Below are 16,826 nucleotides of genomic sequence, written 5' to 3' on the forward strand. Positions count from 1 at the left end.
GAGACTGTCTATTAGGAGGTGGTGGGGGTTTTGGGCATTTACGGTGGCCAGTTTCGAATTGCAGCCTCCCGTAGGTGCTCTTTAAGAGCGGTTTTGAATGTGGGTAGGGATTCACATTCCTTTACAGCTTTGGGTAGGGCGTTCCACATTGATGTGGCATAATTGCTAAACGTATTTAGTCCCTTGTTTGAGCCGAATCTGGGTTTAACATGATTTGTTGAGCTTCCTCTGGTGTAGTGGTTGTGGTATTCACTGACCTTTGGGAGGTATTTTGACATGTACATGGGTACCTTAGTGGTGTAGTGTATCTTGTAGACCAGGCCCATTGCAATTTGCTGTACTCTGTCGTCTACTCTAAGCCATCCTAGGTTGTCAAAGTGGGCAGGGGTGAGGTGGGTTCTGGGGGTAAGGTCAAGTAGTAGTCTGACCAGTTTGTTTTGTGATGTTTGTAATTTTGTTTTAAGCGCCTTTGAGGTGCTTTGGTAAGTTAGAGTGTTGTGTTCACTCATGGTTAAAGACAGTAGAGGTTGAGTACTTCATTATCTAAAGATGGTAAGTTAGAGTGTTGTGTTCCTTCATAGTTAAAGACAGTAGAGGTTGAGTACTTTATTATCTAAACATGGTAAGTTAGAGTGTTGTGTTCACTCATGGTTAAAGACAGTAGAGGTTGAGTACTTCATTATCTAAAGATGGTAAGTTAGAGTGTTGTGTTCCTTCATAGTTAAAGACAGTAGAGGTTGAGTACTTTATTATCTAAACATGGTAAGTTAGAGTGCTGTGTTCAGTCATAGTTAAATACAGTAGAGGTTGAGTACTTCATTATCTAAAGATGGTAAGTTAGAGTGTTGTGTTCAGTCAGACAGTAGACAAGTAGAGGTTGAGTACTTTATTATCTAAACATGGTAAGTTAGAGTGTTGTGTTCACTCATATTTAAATACAGTAGAGGTTGAGTACTTCATTATCTAAACATGGTAATTTAGAGTGCTGTGTTCAGTCATAGTTAAAGACAGCCGAGGTTGAGTAGTTTCTTCTGATATCACTTTCAAACTCCCAAGTGATTTAGATCCAAAACATTTTCTAACACAGATTCATAATGGTTCTTCAGTGCAAGGATTCAATTTACAATCAATAATCCATTGTAGGAAAATCCAGAACACTGTTTAGTCTGTGACGACTTGGAACGGAAGAGAAGCCCCCACGGTGACCTTTTGGTCAGATATGTAGCGCGGGGGTTGACCTATAGGAACATTGTGTTTTCCATTGTGCTTGGGAACTTAATACGGCAACTTAGAACGAGGCGTTGTTATTCTCCTGTAAGGACAACTGACCGCCACCGAAATATCCACCGCAATGCCAGGATGCCGAGGTGGCATTTGGACGCGGGTGTTAAGAATAGCCCCACAATGGGACCGACTCCCCCGCCGTCTCCCGTCTTCTGTTATCGGCTGAGGACAGAGCAGTTGTCGCTGGCCGTGGCAACAGAGAGGCGGAGAGGTCAGACTCAGACTCCAGACACTTTCAGAACGACTCGGAGGATCAATGGAATGAACCAAGATGGACCAGAGTGGATTTTCCACAGAAAACACCTGACGACGCGTATTACTTCTATGAAAAGACTGGATCCGGAAAACACTGACAAGTACTTCTTCTAGAAGAAGACTGGATCCATAAAACCCGGATATGTACTACTTCTAGGAGAAGACTCGATCCGGACAACTTGTTGGGATATTTTTCTGTCTCTCCCTCCTGGAGTTCATTGTGGCCTGAGGCTGGTTATAGGAGAAGAGAGGAGGAGGCTGGAGAGTGAGTCGCTGGTCGAGCGAGGGCCTGGGGGTTGAGGAGGAGGACGAGTGGAGTGGGTGTCAGAGGGCCCGGGGCAGCAGACAGAGGGCCCGGGGCAGCAGACATGAGGCCCCTGAGTGCCTCCGAAGTCATCTTTATCTCCATCAACCACAACATCACCTTCGCAGGTGAGTGTGGAAATGGGACGTATATGACGAGAAAGTACAATATCTATCTATCTATCTCTCTCTCTCTCTCTCTCTCTCTCTCTCTCTCTCTCTCTCTCTCTCTCTCTCTCTCTCTCTCTCTCTCTCTCTCTCTCTCTCTCTCTCTCTCTCTCTCTCTCTCTCTCTCTCTCTCTCTCTCTCTCTCTCTCTCTCTCTCTCTCTCTCTCTCATATATATACCCATTCTATCCATGGTAATTTTAATTTGAATCAATATATGATACTTTACTCTATTCCACAGACAGAGGCTCATGAAATAAGACAACATAAGGCTTTTCAACAGAAAACAAAACTCAGATCGACAGACAGACAGACAGACAGACAGATGGACAACAGACAGACAGTGTTCTGCAATCACTGGGGTCTGAAATACTCTGCAAAACCTACAGAGAAACTCCACAAAATAAAATCTCTCTCAAATGTCAGTCAAACCAAAGCTGCCAGAGTGAGCACAGACCAGACCAATTTCCACCAGAAAAAAAAGACAATTTCTGAATTATATCCATCATCTAATAAAATTTGATATAATATAATATATTATATCAAATTTTAATATTTAGTTGCATTTAGAATTATTTCAAAGAAGATGAATATCTCAATATTTTATTGCACCATTGACCTCATAGCGATAGTTGTGATTTTTGGACCCTCAGCTCAGCCCCATTTCTTACTTGATCATGTGGATCAGTAGAGTCCTTTCTCAGCCCAATCCATGCTGTTCCTCATACTAGCTCTGGATAGTTGGTCACAAACCAATGCAAAGTCAATGGGGTCGAGCTGCTGTCTGCACTGCTGACTGAGGCTCACTGAAATGTACGTTCACAGTGCACACAATGTCCATTTCAGTTGTCTTCAGTCAGCTTGTATACACAGGGGCTTGAAGAAGAAGTAGAAGAAGTCTTTATTTGTCATGCAGATTTCTTAACACACACACGTGCGATGAGCGACCCACAGGAACACACACACACACACACACACACACACACACACGCACTGAGTCGCTGATCAAATGTTCTCTGCACTTCCCATCCCGTGCGCGTGAATATTAAAGGCAACCAACTTGTGTTCAGCTTTTCGTTCAGCGTTTCTCTGATTGGCCACACGGCCAATCAATCAATCTACTACAAGGGCTGCCGCGTTAGCGATCTGTTCAGTTCTGCATGTTTTTCCATTGGGTTTATCTTATCGGGAGGGGAAACCCTTGCGAGCACGGGGGGAGAACATGCAAACTCCACACAGAAAAGGCCCGCGAGATACACTGAGTAACTGGCAACACGACTTTGACCCCATTGACTTTGCACTGGTTTGTGGCTAATGTGCTGGAGCTAGTGTAAGGAAATAAAAAAAGGACTCGGATCAACAACATAATTGGTAAGTAAAATAATTGGCTAGGGGTTCAAAAATCACTATCCCGTTAAGTTTAATGATTTAAATTATTTCTAAAGTTTAAAGAAAATGATGATCTTTAATTTTTCAAAATGTTCAGTTGCTATTGCATGCACTCATCTGTGTTCCACCACACACATGAGTGCATGCTTACCAACTGTCCGTCTGCAACACTACTATCACCGACATCTAAGAAGGGAGATCCCCCCTTGAATGGCCCTTCTAAGGTGTCTCTCCTCCACACTGCCTGTGGTGCATTTTTCCCTATTGTTAGGTTCTAGTGAGTTTTTCCTTACCTTCGCGTGGGGTACGTCTGGGAGTGTTGCATTCATTCATTTATTTGCATTTATTTTAAATTTGTTGGACCTTATGGTGTTCTTGTTTTGTTCTTGACTTATTGTCATGTTTCTTCTCGACTTGTTTAAAGAAGACGTGTCCGGCCCATGGGGACATTAACGTGTGTATAAATGTTCTTCATATAGCACCTTTCATACAAGATCGTTGCAGCCCAAAGTGCTTCACAGGAGTAAGAATAGACAGAATAAAAGTAATACAGAGAATAAGAAAAAGGGTGCAAGCAATGCAGGTAAAAAACAATACAAATATCGACTCACAATTTAATTGTTAAATCCTGGTCTTACAGTCGTCCACGATATTTTCCACTGCGCTCGTGTCGTTCTGTGTTGTTGTTGTTGTTGTTGTTGTCGTCGTCTCAATAGAGGGCAGGATACGCCGCCTCTTTTTCCAACAGACTCGCCGTCTATAACATCGTCTCCTCCTCCTCCTATCTTCCAGGGAAAGTGTGGCTGATCGTCATGGTCTTCCTCCGCATCCTGGTCCTGCTGTTCGCCGGCTACCCGCTCTACCAGGACGAGCAGGAGCGCTTCGTCTGCAACACCATCCAGCCCGGCTGCGCCAACGTCTGCTACGACCTGTACGCTCCCGTCTCCTTGTTCCGCTTCTGGCTGGTGCAGCTCCTCGCCCTGTGTCTCCCCTACCTCGTCTTCGTCGTCTACGTGGTCCACAAGGTGGCGGCGAGCCTCACCGCCGACCTCCTGGACGACGCGCCGCCGGACCTGATCGGAGCCGCCGCCGCCCCGCCGTACAAGATCCACCAGGAGGAGGAGCCGTTCAGAAAGACGGCCGCCGCGAGCGAGGAGGCCGCTCTCCGGGCCGAGGAGGAGCGGGGGACGGTCCGGCGCTTCACGGGGGCCTACGTCCTCCACCTTCTGCTCAGGATCCTGCTGGAGGCCGGGTTCGGGGCGGCACACTACTACCTGTTTGGGTTCTACATCCCCAGGAGGTTCCTGTGCCAGCAGGCGCCCTGCACCACCCAGGTGGACTGCTACGTCTCCCGGCCCACGGAGAAAACGGTGATGCTCAACGTCATGATGGGCGAGGGGGCGCTGTCCCTCCTCCTGAACCTGCTGGACCTGGTCTGTGCCGTCAAGCGCTCGGTGAGGCAGAAGACGAAGAGGAAGATGATGGCGGAGAAGATGTACGAGGAGGAGCAGTTTTACCTCTCCGGTGGCAGGGGGATAGACTCCAACGTCCCCCTGGCCCATCAGGACCTAGAACCGGGCCACTTGGGGAGCTTCCGGAAGAGAGGGGCCAGTAAGGGGTCGAGTGTCGGAGGAGGAGGAGGAGGAGGGGTGCCTGGCTTGGGTCTGGGGCCCACCTGCTCGGAGCACTCCCCTCTCCCTCACTCTCCCACGGCCTCTCTCTCCGCGGCACCCCCGGGCTCCAACACCAACGGGAACAACGGCTACTCCACGGCCCAGGAAGAAGCCCTGGAGGCGGACGGCAGCGACGTGGCTCTCTGCCCCCTGGAACCCATGGGGACGCCCCGCTCCATCCGAGTCAGCAAACGCAGTCGGCTCAAGCCGCCGCCTCCGCCCAGACGGGACCTGGCGCTGGTGGGACCCCCCCCCCCGGGGGGCCCGGTGGCGGGGCCCGTCGGTGACGTCGTCTCCGCAGTGTGTTCGAGGCGGGTGGGCCAGTACACACTGGTGGAGGTGGCGGGCGGCGAGGGGCAGGACAAGAGGTCTCAGTGGGTGTGACTGAGTGTTTTTTTATTTCCTGATTGATTTGGGAGATGAGCTTGAGATCAGGCAGGAGGGATGGGACAGGAGAGGCTGAGGCTTACACAGTGGCAACAACTGTTAAAGTTGATATCCCTCCGTTACTCTGCGGCTCGCTCTGCTATTCAACACTGCTTGAGGAGGGATGGGAGAGAGAGGCTGAGGCTTACACAGTGGCAACAACTGTTAAAGTTGATATCCCTCCGTTACTCTGCGGCTCGCTCTGCTATTCAACACTGCTTGAGGAGGGATGGGAGAGAGAGGCTGAGGCTTACACAGTGGCAACAACTGTTAAAGTTGATATCCCTCCGTTACTCTGCGGCTCGCTCTGCTATTCAACACTGCTTGAAGGTTGAGGACTAAAACAGCAACAGGTTGACCAGACTCAGCGCTGGGACAGACCCACGAGACACAAAGCACACAGTCTCATCGTGCCATCCGAGTAGCTACACTGCCTTAGAAACACTGTGTAGACTAACGCAGCGACTGATGCAGAGCGCAAAGAATCCAGCCATGAATCCCGACTCTCTTAACCAAACAGTGCAGGAATGACAGAGGCACACACTGGCCTTAAGTAAAGTGTCCTTGACTAAACCCCCAACCTTGAGGAAGTCTAAAAGTGGACGTCCCACCTGTTTCTCCTCTTGTTAGCTGTAACCCCCACCTCGCTCAAACCCACTGTCCATAAACAAAGGCAGGCCTTGTCTCGTCCCACATATGCATGACCCCCCCACACACACACACACACACACACACACACACACACACACACACACACACACACATCAACAACGCACTGGTCAGTTTCCATAGCTAACCTTCTCGTTTGCGTAGGGGTCACAGGGGTCATAGAGGACGTGTGCAGCCTCGGGGGGGGGGGGGCCCGCGACTTGGCATTTCGGCCGACCTTTTGGAAACGAGGTCAGTACCGAGTCGAAAGACAATGATCCCGATTAGGTGCTCCCCCCTCCCAGATTGGGTGGAATTCCACCCACAGAAGTGAAGGACACCACGAAGCCCCCCCCCCCCCCCCCCCCCCTCCCAAAGCTCTCACATGGGCTCGCAAAGCAATTAAGTCTCCCAGTGGGGCTGTGAGGAGTGGGCTTGTCACTCTATTTCAGTGCCTCCGCTCCGGGGGGCTTTAGGAGGCGCAGCGGCTTGGGTTCTACACACCGACGGCGCCGGGAATAGAACGCTGTGCGCCTAATCTGTAAGGCAACACCGGGATGTTCAGGGGCTGGTGTAGGTGTTGCTCCCCGTGGCTTTGATTTCACCTATAAGACCAGACACTGATATTAATTCGCAAGGGTTGGGGGAACCGGTGTGCCACTGTTACGAGGCATTCTGTCACACTGTGTGTCGGGGGCGAATATTTGAGTAATTTTTTTTTTTATATGTTGTGACATTGTTTGATTAAGGCGCTTCTTTGTCAAAATGTGTCCTTTTGGTTTTGAGGAACAGTTTTGTTTAATGGTGTTTTTATTTCTTTAATAAAAAAAATATATTTTGATTGGCGGCTCATGGGGACATTGAATAGAAACCGAAGCTGCTGCGTTTGAGTCTGTCTGCAGGTATCTGGGATAACGTCATCATCCACGACATCATATTTAGTCTCTTTGTCAATTGTCATTGTCTAAAGAAAAAAAGAGCACAATACATACATACAGTACATTTGGTTTATATGTGATTGAATGTGCAGACAACACAGCCAGCGATAACTCCACCAGACATTAGACACATTACGCCTTGTATCTACAGATTTATAGTTGGGCCTCTAATACGGAACTGTCAGAATGTCAGAACTGAGCAGGTCCATATTTAGGGGGTGACAGTGGCTCTGTAGGTAGAGCAGTCGTCTGGTTATCCAGAGGTTCCTGGTTCTTTGCTTAGATCTTTTTTGTGGACACAGTATATATTACACACACACGCATGCGTATCAGGGAGAAATATACTCATATTGCAAGCAGTAAATTCCATACACATAGTGAATTTCACACATTTAGTGTGCCACAACAACAACAACAACAACAACAACAACAACAGGTCATTGTAATCAAATAACAGGTGGTTATAATTCAACACCTCACGACAATACTATGAATACACTTAAATCAATTTACACAGGTATGTCGCAATATTATGGTCATATTAGGTCAAATGACTAGTAAAAAAAGAAAAGAAACAATAATTCTGGTTTAAATAGTAAATTAGAAGCGTTGGACCCCTAGCCCTATATCCTACGTTCTGTTCAGTTCTTTCTTAGCACAATCTATGCTGTTCTTCATACCGGATACTGAACTATAGTATCCGAATACAGGTATAGGATATAGGTAGGATACAGGTAGGATACAGATACAGGTAGAATAGAAGTAGGATACAGGTAGGATAAAGGCTAAACATATCCATATCTCATCTAAATAATGTAATCAGGAGAGATGTGTAAATTCATTGTTGCAGATGGGAGAGATTGTGTACTTTTGTGTACTTTTGGGTCAGGTATCACACCATACATTCTGCAAACACACAACTGTAAGTACATTGGCTCCTCAAAAGGTTTTTAAAACCGACTTATACTATGGTTCTGTATATACATTACATATATAGAGAGTGGGCTGGTCGGTCCAACCTGCTCTTCACTATAATAAGGTCATTATCGTATCATTAACTGACAGTCTGTGAAATCAATGTTATCAATGCAGCTCTTCAAATCAAATGCAAATAAAATCTTTTAGTACAATGCAGTACATTTTTTCATCCACATATCATTCTTCAATAATAATGAAAGAAGGGGTGCTTAGTAAGACAGTGGTTCTCCACGTGGGGTCGGGGGACCCCCATGTGTCCTGGGGGGGGGGGGGGGGGGGGGGGGGGTTCCAGGTACTAATCCAGCAAAATGGGGAATGTTAATGAATTAATTCACTAAATGTTAATACAGTGAGAGTGTATAAGGATGACTAGTCTTGCTCTCTCCTCTGTATGTATCTTTTGTTTTCAAGGCACTTTACTTCCATCATTGTTCTATGTCACATGGATTTGAGTCGCTCCATTATAGAAAGTTAATTGACACTTGAAATAATATTGCTATGGAGGCACAAATGTTTCAACCTCAATCCAACAGCACGGTGGTGTAGTGGTTAACACTGTCGCCTCACAGCAAGAAGGTCCAGGGTTCGATTCCCGTTTGGGGACCAGGTTTCCATGATGCCAGTTACCCAGGTGGGGTATCTCCCAGGCCTTTCTGTGTGGAGTTTGCATGTTCTCCCCGTGCTCGCAAGGGTTTCCCCCCCCGATAAGATAAACCCAATGGAAAAACATGCACAACAACAAGATCGCTAACGCTGTGGTGTCCTTGACGAAGACGGACAGGAGCACTTGGATTGGTCCCCTGGCGCGGCTCACGTTGACGCCCTATCTGCTCCCGGCTGCCCTTGGGGGGGAAGGACGACGGGATGGGTTAATCGCAGATACGAATTGCATGCATGCATCGCATGTGTGCCAATTGATGACCTCGGAGCAGGTCCTAAATTATTATTATAACACTTTTATGATAGTGGGATAATGATTATGTGTCTTTATTAGTTTTGATATGTGACATTTATACTTTTGTTCAGACTTTTTAGCTTTGATAAGTATTTTGAATAAATTAAATGTATAACATCAAATTTGGTGAGGGGCTATTGTTTTGTATTATATTTTTTTAACACGTACATTTGTTTCAAATAAAATGTACACTTAGATATGTCAACCTCAAATACGCCACAAAAAGAGCCAACTGTAGATTTTTTTGTACATACACAGAACTTTGTGCACTGCATACACAAAGTAATTGGTGCCCTCTACTGCCCTCTACTGACTACATGACACATTATCCATTGGAGGGGATTTGGGAAAGCAATCCTTCCTATCCTGTGTGGGTTGTACTGGGCAGCTCCTAGTGGTCAACAGTGTCAGACTGTGGTTGTACTGGGCAGCTCCTAGTGGTCAACAGTGTCAGACTGTGGTTGTACTGGGCAGCTCCTAGTGGTCAACAGTGTCAGACTGTGGTTGTACTGGGCAGCTCCTAGTGGTCAACAGTGTCAGACTGTGGTTGTACTGGGCAGCTCCTAGTGGTCAACAGTGTCAGACTGTGGTTGTACTGGGCAGCTCCTAGTGGTCAACAGTGTCAGACTGTGGTTCTACTAGGCAGCTCCTAGTGGTCAACAGTGTCAGTCTGTGGTTGTACTGGGCAGCTCCTAATATATTATTGATATTGTAGAGTATACTTTACTTATGTTTCTATGTTCATTCACTCACTCAGAGATCCAGAGTAGATTTCAAGGGCAAACAGCCATGTTTACTTGGTTTTATTGTATTTTCATTCTAATTATCTTAGCTTGTTTGGATCTAACCTGTGCATCTACTGTGCTTCATTGTCTTTGCTGTTGCTGCTTTGATGCCTGAACTCCCTTACGGGGGAATAATAAAAGGTTTATCTTATCTTATCAAACTTATAGTCAAGAACAAAAACAAAAAATAACTGATTTTAATAGCAATATATAAAGGTCATAATACAAAAGATGTTTGCATATATGCCCATATTGTGAAATTTCATTCTGATAGGATGAAAGGATATTCTCCCCTATTTACCTGCAGTTTCGACTCTTGCCATCAGGGAGGAAGTACTTTCCCTAGGAGCGCCACATCAAACTTTTATTTATTTTTTACCTTTATTTACCAGGGTAGGTTCTCTGAGCACGAATGCTCTTCTTCAGTAACGCCCTGCTTCACACTGACTCACACAGTTCCATTCACACCTGGGAGCTGCCCAGTAAAACCACAGTCTGACACCGTTGGCCACTGAGCAACTCCACTGGAGCAGTTGGGGGTTAAGTGCCTTGCTCTTGTTAAGTGCCTTGGGGGTTAAGTGCCTTCCGGTCACAAACCCGCTTCTCTAACCTTTAGGCCACCGCTGCCAAAACTATTGCCCTCAGCTCTTGGGTTCTTAAACAATTGTAATAGTAACAATGGCAACATTTTAGAAAGTATTTGCCGCTGATTGGAGATGATCTAGAATCAAACCAGAATTGGTTTGGAACTCTAACTCGTTTCACTATTGAATTTCAATGGTAATGTTAGATTTCGACAGCATTTCTTGTGTAGCACATGTAATGGAAATAGTGAGTTGAAGTAAATTCCTTTGCGTTGTGTTCAAAGTTCTATATTGAGGTTCAGTCGGTGAAACGGCAAGTTTCAAGCAAATATTCACACGGGTCCTTCTGGGTTTAGATGTCCACGTTTATTTAGTAAGAATAAAAGAACAAAAGACACAATATTCAATGAATGGTCATTCTTCCTAAGCCAGCTCCTATCTACACTGTAAAAAAGAAAGGTAAATGTCTGGCGGCAACGGTTGACAAATACTTACTGTCAAATTACAGTAAAATCAAATACATTTACAGATTACAACCTTTATTTAATGGTTAATATTTGATAAAAGGTCATTTACTGTATTTTTATGACATTTACACTTAAAGTAGAAAAACAAAAGTAATCTTTATTAAAATAGTGAATTTCCTGTGATGAAAAAAAAGAATTACAGTGTAGGTCTGTCTCCCAGAAAGTCTGCCACCAGAAGAACAACTCTCTCTCGCTCCTTGAGCTCTTTTGATAAAGCAGATGGGTCTGTTCTGAAACTAAATAGTTGCATTTACGACTGACCCATGCCCCACACATCCTGGCTATGGGTTCAAGAGAAGGCCTTGAAAATAGAGTGTCCCGTATGAAGTGTGCCGGCTGCGTCTATGCCAAATACAACGCAGTTCGGTTTCCGGGTTCCTCTGATTGGCCACGCGGTCACGTGGGCTTAGTGGCCAATCAGAGGAACCCGGAAACCGAACTGCGTTGTATTTGGCATAGACGCAGCCTCGCTAGATAAACGCACGTTATTAGCGAGCAATAAGCTAATATGGCTAATATCCAGTTGGTGTGGGACAGAGTCTCTTATCTGAGACATCTCTTCTATCGAAGGTGAGCAAAGAAATATTGCATTGTCTAGTCCCTTAATATAACGTTCAAATGGAGTTCAGGTTTTGTAAAACAAATGTGAAAAAGTTACGAGTTATGGACAGCAGCAGCGCCAGATAATTGGCATTGGGGGTGCTACGGGGGCTGGATTGTTTATAGCAGGTGCTAATGAATTTTAATGCAACAAACAATAACAAACAAAATAAACATTAAACTGGGCACAGCGACCCGACATTCCAGTGTGTGTTTGTGTGTCTGTGTGTGTGTGTGTGCTGTTCACCACGAACCCCTGCAGGTGGCGAGGCGGCTGTGCTTTTCTCCTCACCTGCGGACGCTGCATTTCAATGCCGACCGAAGCGCACTGGTCACTGGCACACTCCCAGATTGCATTCCACGTTTCGTCGCGTTTCTCGTTGAGGGCATAAATCCATCACGTTAGCATTTCCATTGCTGGAATTAGGAATATGTGGATCTCCAGCCATCATCATCCACTGCTCTCCCTCGCTTTTTTCCGATAACAAACGTAAACCTAAAGCGGTCCATAATTTGCTTAATATAACGCACAATTTGTGAGGGTTGGTCCAATACCGCACGCTTCCAGGTACCAATTACCTTCACGCACCTGAAGTGAGTTTCTAATCAGCTCGAAGCGAGCTCTTATATACTCTGGGGTTCTGAACGTTCTGTGTCGGGTCGTTTTGGCTTACCACTACCTGCTGCTTGTTTCCTCCGTGTTGTTTCACCATCGTTTCTCCAGGACGTTTTTGGAAGTCGCCGCTGTTGCTCCTCTCTGCCATCCGTGGATCTGTTGCCTCGTAGATCGCTTTGCGCATTTGCGCCTTGGTGAGTTTTTGGAAACATACTTTTTTGATGCTCTGTATTTTCCTCGTATTTTCCTGGATTCAAGACCTTTCTGTTTTTTGTGTGTTTTGGTAAACACTGAAGATGTGTCGCTTGTGTTAGTACTGGACTCAGCTAATAATACTGGGCTGCCTCGTATTCCATACGCTCGTTTATTGACATTCTCTCTCTCTGTTCCTCCCCGAGTGGATGTACAAGTAGCTGCAGAGCCGCAGAGTCAGAGGCGCAACGCCACAGAGCCGTCTCTGCTCTGGGCCGAGCTGCAGAGCCGCAGAGCCTACTCTGCCAAGGACATTCCCCCTGTATGCTTTTTGTTGTTTTTTGCTCTTCTCTGTTTTGGAAATAAATACGCCCTAGTTTTTGGCTAACTCTGAACTACCTGTCTGTGCCGTGCTGTTGGGGTTGTTTACAAACCATAACATTACGACCCGACCATGTCGACCCCAGCCGACACAGACAGTGTAAGAGCAGCGTTGGCGGTCCAGATCCAGCTGACCAACGACCACACCCAACAGTTAGGTGCGGCTGCGGCTGCTGTGCAGGACCTCCGGGCCCAGGTCCAGCCTATTCAGATGTCTCTTGACACTCTAACCACCCAGCAGACTACCCAGGGTAATCAGCAGGCTGATATTCTGCACCAGCTACAGGCTCTCAGTACAGCATTTAACACCCTGCTTTTAACCCCACCTGTGCCAGGAGTCCCAGCCAGATCACCACCCGCCGCCGCGACGGCCCCCGCAACTCCCGACCTCCCTCCTCGGGAGCCCCATCTCTCCAACCCACGATTGTTCGACGGTAACTTCGAGGACTGTGCCACGTTCATCATGCAATGTGAGTTGCTTTTCATTCATCAACCCAGCCGATTTACGTCAGAGGGAGCCCGAGTAGCTTACATGACTAACCTGCTCACAGGCCGAGCAGCACAGTGGGTTACTGCTTCCTGGTCAATGAGGGCTGATTTTTGTTTCTCATACCCAGACTTTGTGGCAGAGCTCCGAAGGGTTTTCCACCACCCAGCTCGTGGCCAGGATCCGGGAGCTCGGTTGGGCACCTTCCGGCAGGGCAGTGGCAGTGTCACCGACTACGCGCTGGAGTTCAGACTGGCCGCAACCGAGAGCGGTTGGAATGATCGGGCGCTTCATCTCACCTTTCTGAAGGGGCTCGGGAGGAGCCCGATTCTCTCGAGGGCCTAATCAGCCTCGCCATTTGCATCGACGGACGCCTCCGGGAGAGAAGGCGTGAGAGAGCACGACTGGGACCCCCAGACGTTCCCCAGACCCCCCGTACTCGTGACTGTACTGCTGACCGTCCTGCCTCCTCCGCGACTGGTGGTCTTTTTCCCTCCCGAGCTGTGACCAAGGAGGAACGCACACACCTTAGCCCGGCCGAACGGGAGTCCAGGCTCAGGTCCGGCCTTTGTCTCTACTGCGGTCGGGATGGACACCGTATCTTCAATTGTCCTACCCGGCCAAAGGACTAGGCTCGCCGGGACCCCGGGAGATCCTGGTGAGCCGTTTTTCCTGTTCCCACACCCATGCACCACCTAACCGTCTGACGAGCGTCACCCTAGCCTGGGCGGACCAGCGGGCGACGGTGGGTGCACTCATTGACTCGGGTGCTGATGAGAGTTTCCTGGACATTGAGTTTGCCACCCAGGCCAACATTCCACTTGAGAACCTCGAGAGGCCCTTGGAGGTTTTCGCGCTGGATCAGCACCGCCTGGCTGACATCACTCAACGCACCTGTCCTGTCCTCCTCACCATTGCTGGTAACCACGTAGAGACTCCAGTTCTTTATTACCAGATCCCCTCTTGTCCCAGTAGTCCTGGGTCGGCCCTGGCTCGCGCTGCATGAGCCCCACATCACCTGGTCCTCCGGCACCATCATGGGGTGGAGCTCCTCCTGTCATGCCCAGTGTCTTCAGGCGGCGTCCAGTCCTTCGCCCCGGAGTTCCCCTTGTGTGCCGCCCTCGGACCTCTCAACTATTCCCCCCGAGTACCACGACCTCTGGGAGGTTTTCAGCAAGTCCCGGGCTCAGGCCCTTCCTCCTCATCGGCCTTACGACTGTGCCATCGACCTCCGCTCTGGGGCCCCCCTTCCCGGCAGCCGCCTCTACAGTCTGACCGTCCCTGAGAAGGCAGCGATGGATAAGTACATCTCTGAGTCCTTGGCAGCAGGCCTCATTCGGCACTCGTCCTCCCCGGTGGCGGCCAGCTTCTTTTTTGTTGGGAAGAAGGATGGAGACCTTCGACCCTGCATTGACTATCGCCAACTCAACGAGATCACCATTAAGAACAAGTATCCTCTTCCTCTCATGAACTCCACCTTCGAGCCCCTCACCCAGGCTACCGTCTTCACCAAACTGGACCTCCGGAGTGCCTACCATCTGGTCCGTATCTGAGAGGGCGATGAATGGAAGACCGCCTTCAAGACTCCCAGGGGTCATTACGAGTATCTGGTGATGCCGTTCGGCCTCACCAATGCTCCAGCGGTATTCCAGGCGCTCATGAACGACGTCCTCCTTGACATGCTCGAGGAGTTTGTGGTGGTATACCTTGACGACATCCTCATCTTCTCCAAGACTCTCGAGGAACACGTCCAGCATGTCCGCCGAGTACTGGAGCGCCTCCTCCACAACCGGCTCTTCGTTAAGGCGGAGAAGTGCCGTTTCCACTCCGACTCCGTCGATTACCTTGGCTTCATCGTGGAGAGCGGTCTGACCCGAGCCGACCCTCGTAAGATCCAGGCTGTGGAGGAGTGGCCGGAACCCTCCTCTCGGAAGGAGCTACAGAGCTTCCTCGGTTTCGCAAACTTTTACCGGAGGTTCATCCGGAACTACAGCCAAGTGGCGGAACCGCTTACCAGGCTGACCTCTCCCTCCCTGCCGTTTGACTGGTCTCCAGCGGCCTGCGCTGCGTTCCGTTCCCTCAAGAAGAGGTTCACCACCGCTCCGATCTTGCTCCACCCAGACCCCAAGAAGCAGTTCATTGTGGAGGTGGAGGCCTCGGATACTGGACTAGGGGCTATCTTGTCTCAGCGGTCGGCGACGGACCAGAAGGTCCATCCGTGCGCCTTCTACTCTCGACGTTTCCTTCCTGCTGAGAGGAACTATGACATTGGCAATCGGGAGCTGCTGGCGGTAGTGGCTGCCTTGGAGGAGTGCCGTCATTGGCTGGAGGGGGCCGAGGAACCGTTCACCATTTGGACGGACCATAAGAACTTGACGTACATCCGTGCATCCAAGCGCCTCAACGGGCCAGCTTCCTCAGTCGGTTCGACTTCTCGTTGACTTTTCGCCCTGGGTCCCGCAACACGAAGGCCGACTCTCTGTCCCGGTTACACTCCAAGGGGGCTCCAACCACTGAGGATCCGACTCCCATCCTCCCAGAGGTCAGGGTGGTGGGAGTGGTCACCTTGGGCATCGAGACCGTGGTCAGGCGTGCCCTATGTTTCCATCCCGCTCCCAGCAACGTTCCTTTTCGTCGCCTCTTCGTCCCCGACTCAGTCCGGTCCCGGGTTCTCCAATGTGGCCATACCAGCCGGTTTGCCTGCCCCCCCGGCATTCACCGCACTTTCTCCTTCCTGGCTCGTTGATTCTGGTGGCCCACCATGAGGAATGACGTCAAGGAGTTTGTTCTGGCCTGCACGGTCTGCGCCCGCAGCAAGGCCTCCCACCAGGCACCCTCTGGCCTATTACAGCCACTTCCCATTCCGAGCCGCCCTTGGTCCCATGTGGCGTTGGACTTCGTCTTCCACCGTCCCAGGGAAACACAGTCCTTCTGACTGTGGTGGACCGGTTCAGCAAGGGGGTTCACCTCGTGGCCCTTCCCAAGCTTCCCTCAGCTTCCGAGACAGCGGACCTCCTGACAAGCCACGTGTTCCGCCTCCATGGTTTCCCCCAGAACGTCGTCTCGGACCGGGGTCCCCAGTTCACTTCCCAGGTATGGCGGGCCTTTTGCAAGGGATGGGGGCAACTGTTAGTCTCTCGTCTGGTTACCATCCACAGACTAACGGACAAACAGAGAGGATGAACCAGAGCATGGAGTCTGCTCTCCGTTGTGTTGCCGCCAAGAGACCTGCTTCCTGGAGCCGGTTCCTCCCCTGGGTCGAGTACGCCATCAACTCCCTGGTCAGTTCTGCCACCGGCCTCTCGCCATTCGAGGTATCCCTGAGCTACCAACCCCCTCTTCTCCCTGCACAGGAGTCGGAAGTGGCAGTTCCCTCCGTGCAGGATCATCTCGACCGGTGTCGTCAAGTCTGGGAGATCACCAGGACTGCGCTGCTCCGGGCATCGGAGCGCGCCAGTCGGGGAGCTAACCGACGCCGGACCCCTGCGCCGACGTACCAACCTGGGCAGAGGGTATGGTTGTCCTACAAGGATCTGTATGCTTTTTGTTGTTTTTTGCTCTTCTCTGTTTTGGAAATAAATACGCCCTAGTTTTTGGCTAACTCTGAACTACCTGTCTGTGCCGTGCTGTTGGGGTTG

At 49.3% G+C, this 16,826-nt stretch overlaps 1 protein-coding gene across 1 annotated transcript; it reads left to right on the top strand.

Moving 5' to 3' along the window:
* Positions 1–1,907: 1,907 nt before the first annotated feature.
* On the top strand, positions 1,908–5,455 carry gjd4 (gap junction protein delta 4; the record flags this gene model as incomplete). Its single annotated transcript, XM_084325566.1, has 2 exons — positions 1,908–1,971; positions 4,191–5,455. 2 exons carry the CDS (start codon positions 1,908–1,910, stop codon positions 5,453–5,455), a joined length of 1,329 nt encoding a protein of 442 aa, XP_084181692.1.
* Between the last annotated feature and the right edge of the window lie 11,371 nt (positions 5,456–16,826).

Source organism: Notolepis coatsorum, assembly GCF_963971535.1.
Source record: "Notolepis coatsorum genome assembly, chromosome: 12".
In the NCBI taxonomy this organism is placed as follows: Eukaryota; Metazoa; Chordata; class Actinopteri; order Aulopiformes; family Paralepididae; genus Notolepis; species Notolepis coatsorum.